Source organism: Lepidochelys kempii, chromosome 24 (assembly GCF_965140285.1).
Source record: "Lepidochelys kempii isolate rLepKem1 chromosome 24, rLepKem1.hap1, whole genome shotgun sequence".
NCBI classification, from domain to species: domain Eukaryota; kingdom Metazoa; phylum Chordata; order Testudines; family Cheloniidae; genus Lepidochelys; species Lepidochelys kempii.
The window spans coordinates 17802136-17824095 of NC_136403.1; the positions used below are offsets into that span (position 1 = coordinate 17802136).

The window sequence follows — 21960 nt, forward strand, 5'->3', positions numbered from 1 at the left end:
CTATGATAACAACCTTGCAGAACCTGTGTGTGTGTGTTTGTATGAATGAATGTGTGACTAAATATGAGATTGAATGGAATGTTATAGCTATAACTAACTGCTTACTATGATTCTTTCTGTATTCACAATAAAGGTGGTATTTTGCCTTTTTCCCTTTAATAAGATCCTGCTGGTTTTTATTTTATTGGTACAACATTTTGGTGGAGAATTGCGAAAGGGGGAATATTGGTAAAAAACCTCAGTTATTGTAAATATTGGTGTGCACACCGCCAGCTCTAGTGAGCTAGGCATTTCTATTAGGTTAAACCAGACCTGCTGGCCTCCGAGAAGGTAGCAGGAAAAACAGATTAAACCAGACCTGCTGGCCTCCGAGAAGGTAGCAGGGGACCTGCTGGCCTCCGAGAAGGTAGCAGGAAAAACAGATTAAACCAGACCTGCTGGCCTCCGAGAAGGTAGCAGGGGACCTGCTGGCCTCCGAGAAGGTAGCAGGAAAAACAGATTAAACCAGACCTGCTGGCCTCCGAGAAGGTAGCAGGGGACCTGCTGGCCTCCGAGAAGGTAGCAGGAAAAACAGATTAAACCAGACCTGCTGGCCTCCGAGAAGGTAGCAGGGGACCTGCTGGCCTCCGAGAAGGTAGCAGGAAAAACAGATTAAACCAGACCTGCTGGCCTCCGAGAAGGTAGCAGGGGACCTGCTGGCCTCCGAGAAGGTAGCAGGAAAAACAGATTAAACCAGACCTGCTGGCCTCCGAGAAGGTAGCAGGGGACCTGCTGGCCTCCGAGAAGGTAGCAGGAAAAACAGATTAAACCAGACCTGCTGGCCTCCGAGAAGGTAGCAGGGGACCTGCTGGCCTCCGAGAAGGTAGCAGGAAAAACAGATTAAACCAGACCTGCTGGCCTCCGAGAAGGTAGCAGGGGACCTGCTGGCCTCCGAGAAGGTAGCAGGAAAAACAGATTAAACCAGACCTGCGGGCCTCCGAGAAGGTAGCAGGGGACCTGCTGGCCTCCGAGAAGGTAGCAGGGAAAACAGATTAAACTAGACCTGCTGGCCTCCGAGAAGGTAGCAGGGAAGAACAGGTTAACCGGACCTGCTGGCCTCCGAGAAGGTAGCAGGGAGAAATAGGTTAACCGGACCTGCTGGCCTCCGAGAAGGTAGCAGGGGACCTGCTGACCTCCGGGAAGGTAGCAGGGGAAAAACGCATAGATTAAGCTATGATTTCAGAATCTAGGCTGTGTCACTTGCTAAGTAATACCAGCAGTGACAAAGAGATTGAAATATCCATGTTAATATGTTTAAAAGAAAACAGGGTAAGCCAGTACCAGAGGGAGGAATGGAGTCAGAAGGAACTCCAACCTCACCTTTTGTTAAAGAAATTACACCTTTTAAAAAAATCCTTCAAAAATGTGGGCACAGTCCTTGGACTAAACAAGCCCTAGCTGATGTCTGCACTATTTCGGACCTAGAGGATAGATTGGCTCAGTATATCCTCATATACAAACCTTCTAGTGCTGCCAAAAGAGATGCAGCAGCAATTTGGTTGTTGTGGGAGGCATGTAAGGATTCTTCCCTCCGCTTGTCTTCATGTAAAGAGGAAAAGGCACAAACGGAAAAGGGAGCAGACAATTGGAAGGTGCTGGCTACAAATACCCAAAGCCAGATGAAAATAGTGAAAGAGGCACTCCAGGAATACAAAAAGAGTGAAAAAGTTAACTCTGCAGAGGCTGGAGGGAGGCAGGTAAAGGGGGAGAAAGTCCTATGTACGGCACCCCCAGGCATAATTACAAAGAGAAAAGAGAGTAAAAAAAAAAAAAAAAGTTAACTCTGCAGAGGCTGGAGGGAATTAAGCAGTTAAACTTTGTATTTCACCCAAACAACTTTTAACCGAAAATGTTAAAAAGGAAAAGTGTTAGAGCATTCTTGGTTTCTTTGCAGCCATTCTGAAAGAAAAATGGGCCCTTTTCCAAAGGAATGTCTGTAAATTAGCCAGGCAAAAATAAACTATCTGATTAAAATCATTTGACTGGACAATTTAGTCAAATTTGCTAAAAGAACATAAGAGGGTTCTATTGGAACTTAACTGCCTCAAATGTATAAAGGGAATGTAAGATGTAAAAAACAGAGCAGTGTGGAAGGGATGTTAAGGAAAAGAAAACGTGTATGTATGTATCTGTGTGTGTGTAAATATGTAAAGTTCTAAGGACCAGTTAGTTTTGTTTTTGTTTTAAATAATGCCACTAAAAATCCATTTGACTCTTTAATTCAAAGTTGCAAAACTGACCGACCTTTTTGCTAGACACAGGTAATTAGTGTTGTTTGGCTTTGGGATTTGGCATTTAACCCTTAAAAGGTAACTCAATGCTTTACAAAATTTAAAATGTTTTTAAGTTGTGGCTGCAGCAGGGCAGTCAAAATCAGGAGAATATATAAAAAAAAAAAATTTGGATTCTTTTTGTTTGTTTTTTGTTTTTGTAACAAAATAGCAGATGAGAGTTGTAGTAAAAAAAAAATTAAAAAAAGACAGTGCCTCTCTGAAGCAACAGCAGGGGTGAGGTGCACAAAACAAAAAGAAGCAATGTTAGAAACACTGAGTCTTAAAATGGCTCTGAGTAATCAGACTGTCACTTTGATAAAGGTACATGAAAACTCTGTAAGCAAAAAAAGAAATAGTGACACCTTATGTAAAAATGGATCTGGATAATGTTATAGAAGTTAAACTATGGAAGAAATGTGCATTTGCCCCAGAACATGTGCAGGGTATATTGTAGAAGGGGCAAAAGAAATGCAAACATACCATGCTACTTAATTAAAATGCTATTAGGGCTCCAAAGGGAGCCACAATAGGTTGGGTTTTCTTTTTCAGATTGCTGTGTGTTTTGGAAGCAGAAGTTAAAAGTAATCAAAACTCTGGTGAAAGTTGATTGTGTCCCTTTTAAGATAGAGTCTCTGAGCTGCTGATGGCTTTAAATCCAAAAGCAGGAAGTTTCTGTGAAAATGCAAATTACCTAAATGATAAAGGAAGGAAAGAACTAGCAGCACAAAGGAGCTGCAGATAAAGGACATACCTGGTCAGCAAACAAATTGTCTAAATAAAAGGCATGGGATAACAAGATAATTTTAATAAATTTAATGATAATAAGTATCCCTGTAACAACGTATAGTGTGTATGATTTTTGGAAAAATCCTTTAAGGTCGTATGGTAATGATGCTTCTCAGTTATTACCTGTAAATAAAACTTAAAGCTTAACACAGCAGGAAAAACATTATAAACTTGGTCTGCTGTATAAGAAGGAAAACTCAGGGATTTAATGACTAAACAGTGGGATAATTTCCCCATAACCCTTAAAAGATAAAAGCCTTTGAAACCTGGCCTGCCTATAGAACAAAAACAGGAAAATATGGGGGCAATTTCTCTGTTTTGCCTGCAATCAGCAAGGGTATTTGTAAAAGAAATATTTTAAGCAATAATCTGCCACCCCAAAAGGGGTAGAAACATGTTTTTTTGTCTTTCAGAAAATCAGGAAAAGCTGCCAGCTGAAAAGCAACCCAATACCATGAATCTACTGTCACAATAGAAATTGTGTTCTGTGTTCTATGTTTTGTCTTGTGTTTTGTGTTGTTGCTAGCACTGTTGTGTGTTTAAAAAAAAAATACTGAAGACCTGCAGGAACTTAAAAATAAATTAAGCTTTCTGTCCCAGCTACAGGACAGCCTGATACAAAAACAAGTACATGCCAATGTAGACTTGGTCCAAATTGGTCTGGGTAACCTAGAAGGCCAATGGAATCTTTAGTAATGGCTTAATACTACCACATGGCTTATGCATAAGAAAAAAAAAATTAGAAATAGGAAACTACACAGCCATAGCTATGGGATGCACTGAAATGCAGATACTTGCACTAGCTACTTTGGAACACAAAATGTTCTGGGTCATATTGGGAAATATTAAGGGTTTGATGCGTTTGTTAAAAAAGAAAGAGATCATTGTTTGACACTTATCAATATGAATGGATGCAATATGTTTCCACTATTGTAAACCAGACTTGTTAATGGGAGAAATTGTTGTCAAAATTGCACACCAACAGTCCCTGGAGGCAAAGGTATTGAAGGTTAACCCACTCCCCATATTACACATGGGATCCTTTTGGCTACCCTGGACCTTGAGCCAGTGGGCTGGGGAGGGAGGGAAGCTATTGGACACTAGAGGTTGTACCGAATGGACTCCTCAAAAGTGGGTGTGCCTCACCTTGCCTGTTGCCCCAGAACCTTGTAGTAAAGATACATCACTAGGATCATGTATGTGGCATGAATTGGAATCTCAAACTCAAATTGTCTCACAGTACTTTCTCTTGAATAGGCTACATAGAAAGTGACACTGACGATTATAAATCTTAGTGTCAAAAGGGGGATTATGTTGGATCATATTAAAGAAGTTCTGTATTAAAATCACAAATGAGTTTGATTCCCCAGAGTTTCAATTCCAGGGTATTACTAATTAAGAGGTCTCTTGGTTTTTGGTGCTGTTTCTCTCCCTCTCTGTGTGAAACTTGCAAGCTGCTAACTGTGTTAGTACATTCTAAGGCAGAGTCTGTTCTCAAAGCAATTCACAGAGAGAGAGACTCAAAGCAATACTCTAACAACAGAAACAGCACCCAGAGACTCCCCGCCCTTTTGTTGTATTAACCATTGTGATTAAAATAGAGATAGAGGATGGATGTGGATGGATGCTTGGTGTGGATAATAACTGAATGATCAGGGAGGTGCCAGCCTAAGAATCCAGTGTCCATCGGCTGAAGAAGGCGTCAAGTGGAAATAACCAGAGGACCCCACCCGGAGGGCAGACTGGAATCCACCCAACAGCCTCAAGAATGGGAGAACCAAAGAACAAGATAACATCTTGGAGCCGTCAGGAATGTGCTATCTGCTGATTGATTCAGCAACAGCATGATGAAGCAATTCCCATAGACTGGCATAGGAAGAAATTCCTATAAAAATAGACTCTAAAAAGTGAGAACTTTGGGGTCTGATTCTGCAAACCAACTTCCAGGAGCATCAGATGAGCATCTGACAAGGCCCTGCTCCCTCCTCATGTCCAGGCCACCTGGCCAGTGGCTTGGCATGAGCAACTCTAAGGCTGGTAAGTATGATAACAACCTTGCAGAACCTGTGTGTGTGGGTGTGTATGTGTGTGTGTGTGTGTTTGTATGAATGAATGTGTGAATAAATATGAGATTGAATGGAATGTTATAGCTATAACTAACTGCTTACTATGATTCTTTCTGTATTCACAATAAATGTGGTATTTTGCCTTTTTCCCTTTAATAAGATCCTGCTGGTTTTTATTTTATTGGTACAACACTGGCCCGGGAAAGGGACAAAGCCCAGAGGAGGAGGGGCTGGAGGGAGTTTCAGTTGGGGGCTGGCTGGGACATGGAGTGAAGGGCAGACGTGGTTGTCTGGTTCACTGCCCCCCAAAATGGACCCAGCTGAGGGGTCCTGTTCTCTGCGCCTGCAAGCTCTGTTTTAGACCATGTTCCTGTCATCTAATAAACCTTCTGTGTTACTGGCTGGCTGAGAATCACGTCTGACTGCGGAGTTGGGGGGCAGGACCCTCTGGCTTCCCCAGGACCCCGCCTGGGCGGACTCGCTGTGGGAAGCGCACAGAGCGGCAGAGGAGGCTGAATGCTCCGAGGTCAGACCCAGGAAGGTGGAAGCCGTGTGAGCTGTGTGTCCTGAAGACAGGCTGCTCCCAGAAAGGCGACTGCCCCAGAATCCTGCCTGGCTTCATGGGGAGCAGTTCCAGAGCATCGCCCAGGGACTCCGTGACACCTGGTAGAGTCCATAAGTTTCTATTCCTCTCACCAGCCCTGCCCACCCTTTGGGTATCTGTGCACACTGACAAATCCCCCTCCTTTCCTGCCGGGAAATTGAATTAGAGGATTCAGAGTAACAGCCGTGTTAGTCTGTATTCGCAAAAAGAAAAGGAGGACTTGTGGCACCTTAGAGACTAACCAATTTATTTGAGCATGAGCTTTCGTGAGCTGCAGCTCACTTCATCGGATGTAATTAATTAGAGGAATGTGTGATAGCAACTCCCCTCGGAAGGCTTGAGGTGGCAATGCAGGGTAGCAGGTCACACCAGGGACAGGGTGGCAGGACTCCTGGGTTCTGTTCCTGGTGCCATGTCGATTAAGGGCAGGATCCTTGGATCCTACTCCTGTCCTCGGGACAAGCGGGATCCAATGGTGAGAGGAGTCGGGGTGGGTGTCTGGACGCCTGGGTTCTATAGACTGGAAAGTGGGTCATAGTAGGGTTGTAGTAGCAGGATTTTGTGTTTGTATTTTGTATAATTTAGAACGAAGGACAAAGAATAATAATGTAGCCTGCCTTAAATGTATTGAGGTATGATTGTCCATATTCTGCCAGCCACCCTTTCTGAAAGCAGGAAGGAACGGCCTCGTGGGTTATTGGTAGAGATGCATCAGCCAGAATCTTGTGTCTGAAGCTGATTTCAAGGCAGTAACAGACCTTTAGGATCACCACTTGGTTGTAAGTTTAAAATTAGCATTTTGAAGTAAGTAAAAGAATGCCGCGATTGTTTTCTCCTGCATTGCAATTTGATGTTCCTGTTCAAATGCTCCATGTAAATCAGTCCTGTTTTGCGTGTGAATGAGGAATGTGTGTGTTAGAAGATAAGTTTCAGAGGAGCAGCCGTGTTAGTCTGTATCCCCAAAGAGAACAGGAGGACTTGTGGCACCTTAGAGATGAACAAACTTATCTGAGCATGAGCTTTCGTGAGCTACAGCTCACTTCATCGGATGCATAGAATGGAACATATAGTAGGAAGAAATATATACACATGCAGATAAGTTGGAAGTTGCCATACAAACTGTGAGAGGCTAATTAGTTAAGATGAGCTATTATCAGCAGGAGAAAAAAACTTTTGTCATGATAATCAAGCTGGCCCATTTCGACAGTTGACAAGAAGGTATGAGGGTACTTAACTTCAGGGAAATAGAGTCAATATGTGGAATGACCCAGCCGCTCCCAGTCTCTCTTCAAACCCAAGTTAATGGGATCTAGTTTGCAGATTAATTCAAGCTCAGCAGTTTCTCCTTGGAGTCTGTTTTTGAAGCTTTTGTGTTGCAAAATTGCCACCCTTAAATCTTTTACTGAGTGGCCAGGGCAATGCCCCTCTGCCATGTACATTGGCCAAACTGGACAGTCTCTACGCAAAAGAATAAACAGACACAAATCTGACATCAGGAATCATAACATTCAAAAACCGGTAGGAGAAAACTTCTGGCCACTCAGGAAAAGACTTCAAGTTGCAGTGGGGGAGGTTTAGATTGGATATTAGGAAAAACTTTTTCACTAAGAGGGTGGTGAAACACTGGAATGCGTTACCTAGGGAGGTGGTAGAATCTCCTTCCTTAGAGGTTTTTAAGGTCAGGCTTGACAAAGCCCTGGCTGGGATGATTTAACTGGGAATTGGTCCTGCTTTGAGCAGGGGGTTGGACTAGATGACCTTCTGGGGTCCCTTCCAACCCTGATATTCTATGATTCTATGATTCTATGATTCTATGACTTAAGGGTCCAGGCTTAGCCGGTTTGGCCGGGGGAAATCCGAAGAATATCTAGGAACCAGAGTGCTAAACTTCACAGTGGCGGGTCAGAGGCAGGTTGGAAGACCAAACTGAGATGGATGGATGGCACACAAAAGGCTCTGATTAATGCGGACCTGCTACAAGGCAGACTGAAACGGAACTGGGGGACCTGGGGTGTGGGGCTAAGGCGAGACGAACATGTTGCAGCACCCCAAAGTGTCCCGTGCATCTGACTGTGATACAGGCTCTCTGGGAACATCCCCTTCTTATTGCCAGGCCCCAGGCTCCCACAGGCCAGCCCCACGGCTCTGCTACTTCAAGGCTGGGTCCCTGGGTCCAGGACATCTGTTTCGTACCGTGGCTCCTTCAGCAGGTCCCAAAGCGTTTGCACCCACGTTGGAGGCTGAACTGACGTTCTCCTGTGTAGCTCCCAGCCTGTGCGTGCCAAAGTGGGAATTTTCTTAGTATTTTGTCTGAAGCCTGTGTGTGCCTCAGTTTCCCCCGTGTGTTGCACAAGAATCTAGGTGGTGGGACAAGGGTGTGTGGTTGTGCAGAGACCCCGAGAGGGCAGGTGGGAATGTCATGTCCTCTAGCTGCCTGGGCCTAGACAATGGCTGGACACTCTGTATCCTGACCACAAAGGGCTGGGGCCCATTTGGGCAAGGGCCAGCTGGAGGAGCTGGGGAACAGCGAAAAGTGGAGGCCAGGTGACCCATTGCCCAGGGTGGAGGAGGAGTGGAGGAGGGGCACTGGGTGTGACGGAGGGTGGGCTGCTGGAAGCTGGGTGGTCTCCTGGGTTGGGAATTGGGGGGTGGGGGAGCCCAGGGCTCTGGGTCCCCCCAAGATGGACTTTCCCGAACCTCCCTGCTTACTGTGCTAACAGTCTCTGTTCTATGCTGTGTTCCCGATGACTAGTATCCTGTCTGTGTCACAGGCTGGCTGAGGGTCACTGCTGACTGTGAAGTTGGAGTGCATGGCCCCTTTTGGGGGGCAGGTAAGCCTTCCCCAGGTGTCTCATTGAGGGGCACTCCCTGCGGGGAGCTCACAGTGTGAACAGAGGGCTGAATGCGCTGAGGTCAGAGGCTGGCCCTGGTGAGAATCTGGCCCGAGGGGAGTCACTGCAGGAGGGTCCTGTCTGAATTTCATTCCGAGCGGTTCCTGAGCAAAGAGCTTGGGTGCCCGGGACACTGGGCTGCCTAATTTCCCGACTAGGGTCTTTCTAGGTCTTATCTTAGGGCACGGAACTGCTTTCATTCGAGGGGAGACTAAAATGATTAGGGCCATTTAGCCTGGCAAAGAGACAACTCAGGGGGGACGCGACAGAGGGCTAGAAAATCATGCCATGGCTTGGGGACAGTCACTAGAGAACTGCTATTTCCCCTGTCCCACAGCACCCAAACCAGGGGTCACCCCATGAAACGAACAGGCAGCAGGTGTCATACAAACAAGAGACCGTGCTTTTTCCCACAACACACAGTTAACCTGTGGAACTCATTGCCAGGGGATGTGGAGATGGGCAACAGTATAAGCGGGTTCAAAAAAGAACGAGATAAATTCCTGGAGGAGGAGAAGTCAGGGGTGGGTCTCTCCTAAATTGCCATGTTCTGAAGTTCTGGATGTTCCACTGTCAGAGACAGGACTCTGGACTAGCCATGGCCGCTCTGATATTCTTAACTGGCTTCTTGATGGCACCACCCACGAGAATTACATTTTTCCCCATTTAAATAAATTTTAAAAAATACAAAGAGTTTGGTCTCCAGTTTGTTTTATTCAGTGCAACAACATCAAGGGGATCTGAGTCCAGCCAGGAGCCGAGAACATGCGGCGGGGCAAGGGGCTAACGCAGGCCGCAGGGTGTATTTGAGTGCAGTGTCACCCGCGGCACTGGGTGGAGATTCAGGAGAGCAGCTTCAACAGGAGGAGCCCAGCGAGGGCTGGGAGGAAAAGCCCGGTTGCTCCGGGAGCCACGCCCGCCGTGCCGGAGGCCACTGTGCATTTGTCTGTGGTTAGATTCGAACTGATCTCTGCGAAGGCTGATGAGCCCACTTTTAAGGGGAGGCACATGGACTCGGAAACGCAGCCCTTCATGACCATCCGCATTGGGCTTCCACCTGCGTGGGGGTGGGAGGGGAAGCAGGCGATTGTCAGGGGAGCAGCTCCATTCCTCAAGCTGGAGCAAGACACAACAGACTCCCCCTCCTCAGGGCCCCATCCAAACTCCCCCCACCCCAGCCTCCATCTACCCATTTGCTCTGCTCCCCCACAGCCTGTCTGGCCCTGGATGGCTGCCCCCTCTGACACAGACTCACTGTGTGTCCTTGACCAAGTCACTTGCAGCCCCAATCTGAAGCCCGCCAACAACACCTGGATTGGATGAGGCCTGTATTAGCCCAACAGTTCACCTACAAAGCAGCAAGTCAGTGCTGGTGGAAGAAGTGGGATCTCTAAAACAGGTGGTTTTGTAGTCAGTTAAGGCAACATGATGGGACTGCACAAAACTAGGGTCAGTTCCCAGCCCTGCCACAGCCTTCCTGTGGCCTGCGTTGTGCAGGAGGTCAGACTAGATGATCATAATGGTCCCTTCTGACCTTAGTATCTATGAATCTATGACTGTGTCTTTACAGCTGAGCTTCCCAGGCCGAGAGTCTTTCTTGGTGGGGCACTGTGAAAGTCTATGAATCTAAGTCACGGCATTGCTCAGTGCCTCAGTTTCCCCACCTCTTAAATGGGAAGAATGATCGCCACTGTGCCTACAGAGATTGCAGGTTCTCTGGGGCACAGACTATATCTCCCTATCAGTTTTTAGTGCCCAGCACAGCGTGGGTCCCTTATCTTCATTGTGGGTCTGCACAGTGCCCGGCACGACAGGGGCTCCCAGGACTAAGCCAGTCCCTACCACGAAGAGTTTACAGACTAAACTACAGACAGGCAACAGCTGGGAGGAGAACCAGAGGCCCAGGGAGGGGGAGACACTGGCCCAAGGTCACACCGGAGGCCAGCGCTGGGAACAGAACCCAGGTGTCCTGATCTGCAGCCGATACGTTTACCTAGCGGCCTCCACCCAGCGTCCCGCTTCTGCCCCACGGGGTGAGGGATGGACAGCGAAGGAAAAATAACCCCAGAATAAATGAAGAGATGTTACCAATCGTTACAGTTCCAACGGCGTCAAGACATCGGGTCTCGGCTCCTGTACACTTGACGGTCTCTTCATGGCATTGCTCTGTGGACAAAGCATAGCAGCCAGGGCAGCTCCGGCCATTGGGTTTGGTGTCAGCCGGGGGCACTGGGAAGAAGCGGAGCAAACGCAGTCAGCTCGGGGGACGAGCCCCAGGACGGGTCGGGGCCGGGAGAGCAGCTGGGGGCTGCAGAGCTCAGCCCCGGGGGCCCCCTCCAGGGGGTGCTGTAGCTCCGGGGACGCCGGGGGCAGCAGGGGCCGGGGAGGGGTTTGCAGCAGGGAGCCCTGGACCCTGCCCTGGGTGGAGCCACCTGGGTTCACACCTGGTGAGCTCCACCCACCAACCTCCACACACCCAGGGTCTCGGTGTTATTCAATGGGGCACCCCCTGCCGGGCGGGAGGCTCAGTCTCAGGAAGTTAACATGGGGTAGGTTCCAAGCATCAGGAGGTGCAGGGGGATCGAGGCTGAGAGGCGGAGATGGGGAGATTTACGTGTAACATTGACGGTTTTGCAGGCATCTCCCACGCAGCAGGCGATGCTCGTGCTTGATGTCACTTCATTCCCAAAATTCATAGAGACGGGACCGGCTTTACATTGGCTGGATGCCACACAGCCCTTGAGAATGGTTTGGGTCTTCATTCCCGCTGCCCAGGAGGACAAGACAGAGATTTATTCCCCTTCCACTCCCACCCCATCAATGCCCTCTTCACAATGATAGCCCTGTGCCATTATCCTTCCTCTATCCCTGGGGAAACTGAGGCACAGGGAGGGGAAGCAACTTACCCAAGGTCCCGCCGGGCTAGACAAAGCGATTCCAACACCTGGAATCCGGGGGCCCCGGATCTCCTGCCCATAAACTCCTTTAGTTACCAGAGTTTCCACCAGGGGGTACGTGGAATGCTGCTGAAATCCCAATACCGGGCATCCCGCTCACCCCTTAGCTAGCCCACGGTGGGAGTCACAAACTAAATGTTCCCCTGCCGATAAAACCTGCAGGGCCTGATCCAGGAGATGCCCTCAAAGCACGCCCTCCGGATTGGGCCCTACACAAAGCCCAGCCGGGGGGGGGGGGAAAGAAGGGGGGGTGTTTCCCATATACTCAAGAGACCAGTGGACGTGGGGGAATCAGGTTCCAGGGAATGTTTTATTTCATACAATGTGGGGCGGCTTCAACAAAGGAGACAGAGAGACCCACCCGGATCCAGGGGGCCAGGCACAACCGTAGGAGGGGAGGGATCTGGGCTGAAGCCCCCAGGCTGATTCGGGCCAAGTGGGGATTTGAACTTGGCTCCCCCATGACCCAGCTGAGTGCCTAGCCACTGGGGTCTCAGGGCAGCCCCTCCTCCACCACTCTCATCTGCAAGGAAGGGCTGACCCGGTCCAGACACCCAACTCCCAGCGAGGAGTTCCCAGGGGTTCCCAGCTGTGGCCACACCCCTCTCCTTGGCACTTCCTATTGTCTGGCTTAGGTGGCTTCCACTCAGTGTGCTGGATTTTGCGGATCCCATCCAGAGTGGGCCCCTGGCCCACGGGCTGGTTAGTCACCTGGATTGATTCCCAAACGCAGCTACGGTGGACCCATGTGGCCACCAGAGGCTTCAGTGGCAGCCACCGTGATTTTGGGGGTCCCGGAGCCCACTGCCCTGGCACCCGGCTCTGCCCCCTGGAGCAGCACTGTGGGCCCGGTGGTGCTTCCTTAGAGTGCCATAGGATGGCTGGCTCTGTCCGTTGGAGGGAGGAGCTGGCTCTCTCTCCTCTCCCCCTTTGCCGTGATGGAAATAGAAAATCGTTCCCTGATATTTACAACGGCTTCGCTAGGAAAAATGTCCAAGACGCTTTCTTACAGCAAACTCATTCTGTTCAATTCATACAGTTAGTCGCAACCGTGTCCCGTTGGTGGTATTCTACCTAGCACCTCTTCTTTACACAGTACGGGTGTCCGCCTTTACGGACGCGGCCCGTCAAACTGTCGCCAGGATTGTATCTGAACTGTCCAAACTGCAAACCCCGCGAATTTTCTGTGTCTGCCTGGGCCTTTCGTTTGAGACCCACTGTTCACAATGCTGAGTCTAAGCCCCATTGGGAGGTAGCCCACAGGGTCTGGCATAGAAACCCAGGAGTCCTGGCTCCCAGTCATTGCCTGTTCGAACCCAGCCACCCCGCTCCTGTCCCGGAGGAAGGTGTAGAATAGAACCCAGGAGTCCTGGCTCCCCAGCCTGTTCCCTGACCCATGTTGATAAGGATCCATTTCACCTACCCACTATGACTTCAGTGAGAAAGATGCCACAAAAGTCTTGTCCAGGGGTGCAGGTCTGCATGCTGCCCGTGCAGTTGTTTCCAACTCCAGTACAAACCTCACACTGCAGACAGGCCCCTGGAGAAGGAGAGAGAACATGACAGGTCTAGATTTGTCCCTTCCTTGCCCCCTCACTTTCTCTTGAATTTTATTGGGGATCTCGCCCCATTGACACCAACGGAGCTATGGTCCTTTGACCCAGCTGGGGATCGTGCAGAAATGCCTTTCATATTGTCTTGAGCTCATGTTAGTGAGATTCAGATCTGCTGCCTTTCAGACAAACTTGGGGGGGGGGAAATCCCCTTTCAGGAATATCCTTGGTCTCTGGCCAGCTCTGAAATGTGTCCAGTCAGGACACATTTCTAGGGATTGAAAGAATAAATATTCCTCCCATTTCCAGTCATCTCCTCCTCGGACGTTGTCACTCAGACGCTCCCGACTCAGCCCCGGTTATGCTGTGGCTGCTTTTCGGTTACGTTCAGGAACAGTTCTACACAACAGGGAGCTCTGAGCTGTTGGTACGTTGGAGACGTTAGGAAATCAGCCCCTGTAGGAACAGCCCCCCCTCACCCGTCGCCAGGAGAGCAGCGAGGAGGCAGACAGCAAGAGAAGCCTCCATGGTGTTGGGGAAGCAGGAGATCGACAGTGGTGTCTCCGATGCAGCCAAATCTCTGGCTGGGGAATTGATCACAGCTGGGCTGAAATGAGATCAGAAGAGAGATTGGACATGCATGATCCGGTCGACAGGGGTGTGGAACCACCGAGCCATTTGCCACAGTTCTGAGGTAGCCTCACTTCTGACCCCTTCGTGGCTGGTATGTTCGTGGCACCCACACAGATAAGTCAGGGAGAAACCTGAATGCTCCTGCTGGAAGGTTGCAGCGTAAGGTGACTCTGTTTCTGGGCATCCAGGACAATCACCCACAAGAACACAAACAAGAGAGAGACAAAGCAGGCTGCTCACTAAACAGTGGGAGACAAAGCAGGCTGCTCCCTAGACAGCGGGAGACAAAGCAGGCAGCTGCCCATGGCAGCAAGAGACAACTCAGCCCACTTTGTTCTTGGCTAGTTCTTTGCAGGCTGCCTCTGGTCCCATGCTTCCCTGCAGAGCCCCCAAGACTGCCAGCAGGACCAGGAAGCCACACTCTCTCCCCCTCACCTCCCTTAAAGTGATATCGTGCCATTGCAAACAGTCCTCAACACAAAACATCCATTAACAGTCATATGGTGGAGGAGTGGGGCTAGGAGCCAGGAGTCCTGAGTTCTTTCCTTAGCTCTGGAACGGGAGCAGGGTCTAGTGGTTACAGCAGGAGGGACAGGGAGCCAGGACTCCTGGGTTCTGCCTGCAGTTCCAGGAGGAGAGGAGAGTCTAGTGGGTTAAAGCAGGAGCCAGGACTCCCAGATTCTATCCTTGGTTGCAGAAGGGGAGTGGGGTCTTGTGGTTAGAGCACAAGCAGATCAGAGGGGTATCACTTACCAAACGCTCCTTAGAGTAAAGTTTGCCTGGGTGAAGTCAGTGGCGAATTCTGCAGCGTGGGAAAGCTGTACCCGTCTCTCCCTGTTTCCTGTTACACAGGGGCTGTCCCTGCCTCTCTCATTTTATAGAAGGGCTCAGGTACCTGCTGTGATGCAATATAGAAGCCTTAACGGATCTGCACCCTTTAGAGTCTGTACGTTCCTGTTCCCCTCGCCAGCCCTGTACGTGGACTTCTGTGCACGCTGACAAATTCTCCTCCCTTCCTCCCGGGAAATCGAATTGGGGAATGAGTGAAAGCAACTCCCCTTGGAAGGCTTGGGGTGGCGACGAGGGGTAGCCAGTCACATGTCTGAGGGAAGGAACAGGGCAGCAGGACTCCTGGGTTCTGTTTCTGATGACATCTAGATTAAGGACAGGACTTTTGCATCCTACTCCAGTCCTTGGGAGAAGCAAGATCCAGTGGTGAGAGAACTGGGGGGGGGGGGGGGGGGCCAGGATGCCTGGATTCTATAGAGTGGAAAACAGGGCACAGTGAAGTAGGGTCGGGTGGGCCTTGGAAATCTGGGTTCCATAAGGATGTGGGTCTAGTGAGTTAATGCAGGAGGAAGGCGGCCTGCAGGTCAGGACTCCTGGGTTCCATAGAGAAGTGAGGGGGGTGTCAAGTAGTTAAACCTCATTGTCAGGACTCCTGGGTTCTCTCCCCAGCTCTGGGGAGGGACTGGGGGCTAGTGGGTTAGAGCAGGGGGATAGGAGCAAGGACACTAGGGTTCTGTTCTCAGCGGGAAGCAGGATTGTGTGGGTTAGACTTTCAATCTTTCCAGACAACTGTACCCCTTTCCGGACTCGGATTTGTTTTGCGTACCCCCAAGTTTCCCCTCACTTAAAAATGACTTGCTGACAAAATCAGACATAAAAAGACCAAAGCGTCACAGCCACACTATTACTGGCAAATTGCTTCCTTTCTCGTAGTTACCATATAATTATAAAATAAATCGATTGAGACATGATTATGCTTACATTTCAGTGGACAGTGTATAGAGCAGTGTAAACAAGTCATGGTCTGTATGAACTTTTAGTTTGCACTGACTTCGCTCATGCTTTTTATGTGGCCTGTTGTAAAACTAGGCAAATGTCTAGATGAGTTGATGCACCCCCTGGAAGACCTGTGCGTACCCCCAGGGGTACACAGACCCTTGCCTGAGAATCACTGGATTAGAGAAAAGTCAGCAATTTTTCAGTAAGAGTGTGCTGTGACTTTTGGTTTTTTTTATTTCTGCTTTTGTCAGCAAGTCGTTTTTAAGTGAGGAGAAACTTGGGGTATGCAACACAAATCAGACTCCAAAAAGGGGTACAGTTGTCTGGAAAGGTTGAGAGCCACTGGGTTAGATCAGGGCTTCGACCGAGGACTCCTGGCTTCTCTTCCCAGCTCCACCAAACACTCTATGTCCTTGGGAAAGTCACAGGACCCGTCTCTCCTTTCCATTGTAAACATTATCACAATATTGACCCCCCCCCCACCAGATCTCATAATAACCTTTGCAAAGTTCCTGGTACATTGAAGTGCTGGGCATGGGGAGGGCTAAAGCTCTGAGGGTGGTTTTGGTCCTTTCCCCGCGTTTGTTCCATTGACACTCACGTTCAGCCCCGTTTAAACACAGAGCAGAACAGAGGGACCTGGGCATGGAGAACAGCCAGGGCCCTGCAATGCAGTCGAGATTCTACCAGGCTGGCAAAGTCATGCCGGGGATTCCCATCATCTTCCTAATGACCTTGACAACAGCTCTGGTTTCAAGTGGGTTGTCATTTGTAAAGTTTTTGGCTGAAAACAGAACAATTTTTGACCAGAAACTGCCAAAAACAAATCAATTTTAAACCAAAAAAAGTCAAAAACTTAAAAACGTTTGAGTTCACAAGTGAAACATTTTTAGCGAAAACTTCCTGGAAACTGAACAATTGTCAGCTGGAAATGAAACAAGTTTGGCCAAAATCAACCAGTCTTTGAACCAATTTTTGAACCCTGTTCACAACATCCTCAGGCAAGGAGTTCCACAGGTTGACTGTGCACTGTGTGAAAAAATACTTCCTTTTGTTTGTTTAAACCTGCTGCCTATTAATTTCACTGAGCGACCCCTAGTTCTCGTGTAATGTGAAGGAGTAAATAACACTTCCTTACTCACTGTCTCCACACCCTTCAACATTTTATAGACTTCTATCATATCCCCCCTTCGTCATCTCTTTTCCAAGCTGAAAAGTCCCAGTCTTATTAATCTCTCCTCATATGGCAGCCGTCCCATCCCCCTAATCATTTTTGTTGCCCTTCTCTGTACATTTTCCAATTCCAATATAGCTTTTTTCAGATGGGGTGACCAGATCTGCACACGGCATTCAAGCTGTGGGCGTCCCATGAATTTACTTAGAGGCAATATAATATTTTCTGTCTGATATTTTCACCCTTTCCTAGTGGTTCCTAACAGTCTGTTCACTGTTTTGATGCCGCTGCACACTGAGTGGATGTTTTCAGAGAACTCTCCACAATGACTCCAAGATCTCTTTCTAGTTTAGACCCCATCATTTTGTATGTATAGCTGTGATAATGTTTTAAAATAGGCATTACTTTGCATTTACTTTCCTTTGTCAGTTTTGGAGCCTTAATACAAGAACTAATAACTTTAACTGGTAAATAAAATTCATGCAGAATATTTGCTCAATATTTGGGAAATATTTGCACCATGTCACACCAGTCCCCCTCAAGCACCCACATACTTTTAAATTTTAATGTATAATTAATTACCTTTTGGAAAATTATAAGCAAGCAAATATACACACTTTTAATTTGTGTATTTCATTTCTCATGAAAAAGTTATGAAGTAAAGCAGTTGAGTTTTCCCCCAACCATTCTTCTAAAACACGGAATAACGAATAAATTAGTTTTGGCACTAGTTTAAAGAGAAAAAAGGAAAAACAAAAAGCTTTTCAGGTGATCACTGGAAAGAAAACATTACAATAGATTGGCCAACACGGGTTTTCCATCAGCTCTAAGACACCTGAAGGTGTATTTCTCGTAGATAACAATGTTATCACCCAATGGCAAAATGTTTTCTTTTCTTATTAAGTTACTCAGTAACTAGAAATAAAGTCTTAAACATTGTAATCTATTTATACAATGGATTTGATAATTCTCCAGCACAAATGAAACACCCTCCAGTTCAAGGAACTCAAGGTGTAAAGATTCAAAACATAAAAACGAATGCATAAATTGAAATTGTATTTAAAAGGACTGATCTAAAAGCCTGTTGTAGCCTCTGGAAACTGTTCAGTTTTATAATGTACTGTAGGAATCCTGAGTATGTACCTACAGTGACCCAACTGGATGATTCTCAACGTGCCATAATGAAAATACAATCTGACACGAGACGTGTTAAAAGTTATCAAGAAAATTTGCCCTCTAAGCAATGTCATATCTAGGCCGTACTCAGATATTAAGGAAGTTAGGAAAGAGACCTGTTCCCAGGCTCTAACAACCTGGTACGATTAAGAGCCTCCCAGGAACGGTGAAAAAGTCCCTGGGTCCATAGAATAATTGAAGAAAGAAACCATTTGTATTTGCTGATGGAGACGCCGAGGTATGGACAATAACATCCTCTGGTTTCCATCATAAGAGACTGAACGTCTCAGGGCAGCACCGACGGTGACAGTGGAAATAAAACGGCCCGGCTTTGTGGGGGAGACTCATGGAGATCAGCACGCACCAGGTCCCTTCTCTGGGCCAAGGCTGGCCAGGACTTGCCCTCCCCTGGCTCCCATCCCACCAGCGGGGGAACGAGGAGCTATTTCCCCACAGGAAGGGCTTTGAGTGCCCTCTGGTGCCGGGTTGCTAGCGCTGATGCTGGCTGCGGGGGCTGGCGGGGGGACGGGACTGAGGGGCGCCAGGCTCTCAGCCGCCCAGCCGGAGGGGGCTCTGCTCAGGGTGGGGGCGGACAGAGCCATGCAGACAGCTCCCCCCTCCCGGCCACGGAGCAGCAGCAGCCCACACAGCGGGGGGATTCACATTTCCTGCCATGGGCAGCGTGGGAACCCCTCCTTCGGGGACGTTATCACTCGGCCCCGTCCCTTCGACCCAAGGCCTGCCCCTACCCTGCCCCTTCTGCCCCCTCCCTCTCCAGAGCCCTGAGCCCCACAGCGCAGCCGGAGGACACTGCCCCAGCCGCCCCCAGTGCTGGCCCACCAACCAGCTCAGGCCACAGGCCACCCCGCCCTGGCCAGCCCCAACCTCAAACCACCCAACCGGCCCACCCCAGCCCCAGGCTGGCCAGCCCCAGGCCTGGAGCACCGGGCGGCCCGAACACCGGCCCCAGCTGCCCCAAGTATGGTCTTCGACTGGATCACCGGGTCGAAAAGGGACCCTGGCAGCTCTGGTCAGCACCGCCCACCGGGCCATTAAAAGTCCTGCAGGGCTAAGACAGGCTAGTCCCTGCCTGTCCGGCTCTGCGCTGCACCCCGAAAACAGACAGCAGGTCCGGCGCTTAGGTGCGGGGGCCACAGGGCTCTTCACGCTGCCCCCACCCCAAGCCCCTGCCCCAGCCCTGAGCCCCCCCAAAGCTGGAGCCCACTCCTGAACCCCCAAACCCTCATCCCAATCCCCGCCTCAAAGCCTGCACCTCCAGATGGAGTCCTCACACCCCCTGCACGCCAACCCCCCAGCCCAGAGCCCCCTCCCACACTTGGAACCCCTCTGCCCCCACAGCCTGGAGCCCCCTCCTGCATCCCAAATCCCTCATTTCTGGCCCCACCCGGAGCCCGCACCCCCCCCCCCCAGTTAGAGCCCTCACCCCCTCCTGCACCTCAGCCCAGTGAAAGTGAGTGAGGGTGGGGGAGAGTGAGCCACCGAGGGGGGGGAATGTAGTGAGCAGGGGACAGGGCCTTGGGGAAGGGATAGGGAAGGGGGCGTGGCCTCATGGAAGGGGCGGGGCTAGGCTGTTCGGTTTTGTGCGATTAGAAAGTTGACAGCCCTTGCCCTGAGTCCTGCACGGCTGGCCAGCCCCCCCTCGTCCCTACCCCAGCTCCAGCCCCCCCACGCTTCGGGGAAGAAGCTGAGCAAGGGTGGGAAGAGGCACAGCCGGGGCTGGGGCCACAGGGGAATAGCGGGACGCAGGACGGGGCCTCGGGGCACAGCGTGGGCCAGGCCGCACCTGGCTGTTTGGGGAAGGGGAGCTGCTGGTCCAGCTCCTGGCGGGCAGCCCTGTCAGCCAGCAGCGACTTCTCACTCCGACCCCAGCAAAGGGCTGCGGGTCCCTCCGGCGAGAGCACGGGGCAGTGGTTCATTTTCCTGTTTGCACCCTGCTGTGGTAGAAAACTCGGGGGGGGTGGCAGACACCCCCTCCTGCACCCTTCCTAAGTGGTGCCCCTTCCTTGTCGGGGCTACGAGGACTGTGCCCCGTGGGAGAGAGCGGAAGGGGAGCCCTCCAGGCCAGGCCGGCTGGGTTGAGGGAGTGGGAGCGAGGGCTCCGATCCTTTCGCCGTCCGATTCCACCTCCATAGTGCAGAAGCCAAGAAAGTTCCCCACAATAGCGGGACCATCCCCCGCTTACATAATTGGCTCCACAAACAGGATCCAATCCGCAGGATCCACCCCATGGCTTTACTGGTTGGGTTCCGGTGGCACGGGCCAGCTCTGGTCAAAAGCCCGACCGTGGTAGGGTGACGATACGCCCCCATTCTCCAGGGCCAGTGCCCAGGTGAGGTCCTATGTCCCTGGGCAAACAACGTCCCCAGAAGAGTCACGTCAAGGCTATTTCAGTATGTCAAGATCTCGCTTCGCTGCAGCCATTAAACACCGACGCCCCTGGGGGAAGCTCACAGCTGACTGGAGAGCTCTGAAGGGTCTGCCTCTAAAGCCAGCTCCCTTCAGACCTGAGACTGACGCAGCAGGCGAGTTACTGCAGGCGAAATGCCCGAATTCGACCACTGACGAGGATGCGCTGTGGGATGGAGTCCCTTGGTTAAAGGAGTTTGGGACGGGGGCGGGGACTGAGTGGCTGGAATGACACAACGGCGGTGATCACACGATGCGGCCGACGGGATGAAGCAATCGAACATCTCAGGGAATCTTCAGTGCCACATGCAGAACGGAGCCTCCGCCCGCCGGGCCGTAATGCCTCAGTGCAGAGGGGGTCTTCTGTCATGAATGACGTGTGGCCAGCAGAACAATCCAGGTTCAAGGCTGAAAATGCCGGAAAGCCATTCTCATGGCCTGGACAGACTTCGCTGTGCCCTGTCTTGAGTTCTTCAATGAACTGAACAGAAACATTAACATTCCAGAACGGGTGAATTCATCAGAGAAATGCACCTCTTAATCCAGCCAGCTGCTCCAGAGCTGCCAGCATCGGGAACACCGGTGAGTACAATTTCCTAGGTGTGTCCAGGGGTGGGAGTTTTCCATCGACAGACAATTTTTGTCCCCTAGACATTTGCGGGGGAGCTGTAAAAAATGAAGAGGAACATTTTTTGAATGACTATCTATATGGAATGTGTAAAATCATTTTTCTGTAGTTTTTTTAATGCACCACAAGGTGGCGAATGTCATTTCTGTTAATGACAGGTTTCAGAAGAGCAGCCGTGTTAGTCTGTATCCGCAAAAAGAACAGGAGGACTTGTGGCAACTTAGAGACGGACCAATTTATTTGAGCATAAGCTTTCGTCAGCTACAGCTCACTTATACATCGGATGTATAAGTAGGGGCATAGCGAGCAGATCGAGGGACGTGATCGTTCCCCTCTATTCGACATTGGTGAGGCCTCATCTGGAGTACTGTGTCCAGTTTTGGGCCCCACACTTCAAGAAGGATGTGGATAAATTGGAGAGAGTCCAGCGAAGGGCAACAAAAATGATTAGGGGACTGGAACACATGAGTTATGAGGAGAGGCTGAGGGAGCTGGGATTGTTTAGCCTGCAGAAGAGAAGAATGAGGGGGGATTTGATAGCTGCTTTCAACTACCTGAAAGGGGGTTCCAAAGAGGATGGCTCTAGACTGTTCTCAATGGTAGCAGATGACAGAACGAGGAGTAATGGTCTCAAGTTGCAGTGGGGGAGGTTTAGATTGGATATTAGGAAAAACTTTTTCACTAAGAGGGTGGTGAAACACTGGAATGCGTTACCTAGGGAGGTGGTAGAATCTCCTTCCTTAGAGGTTTTTAAGGTCAGGCTTGACAAAGCCCTGGCTGGGATGATTTAACTGGGAATTGGTCCTGCTTTGAGCAGGGGGTTGGACTAGATGACCTTCTGGGGTCCCTTCCAACCCTGATATTCTATGATTCTATGATTCTATGATTCATTCAGTGGAAAATACAGTGGGGAGATTTATATACACAAAGAACATGAAACAGTGGGTGTTACCATACACACGGTA

General features: G+C 49.9%; 1 protein-coding gene across 1 annotated transcript; it reads right to left on the reverse strand.

Moving 5' to 3' along the window:
- Positions 1-9501: 9501 nt before the first annotated feature.
- Positions 9502-13697, reverse strand: LOC140902957 (phospholipase A2 inhibitor NAI). Its single transcript, XM_073323539.2, has 5 exons — positions 13649-13697; positions 13040-13156; positions 11274-11426; positions 10748-10888; positions 9502-9716 (listed from the first exon to the last, which is right to left on the reverse strand). The coding sequence occupies exons 1-5, from the start codon at positions 13695-13697 to the stop codon at positions 9502-9504; spliced, it is 675 nt and encodes a 224-aa protein (XP_073179640.2).
- Between the last annotated feature and the right edge of the window lie 8263 nt (positions 13698-21960).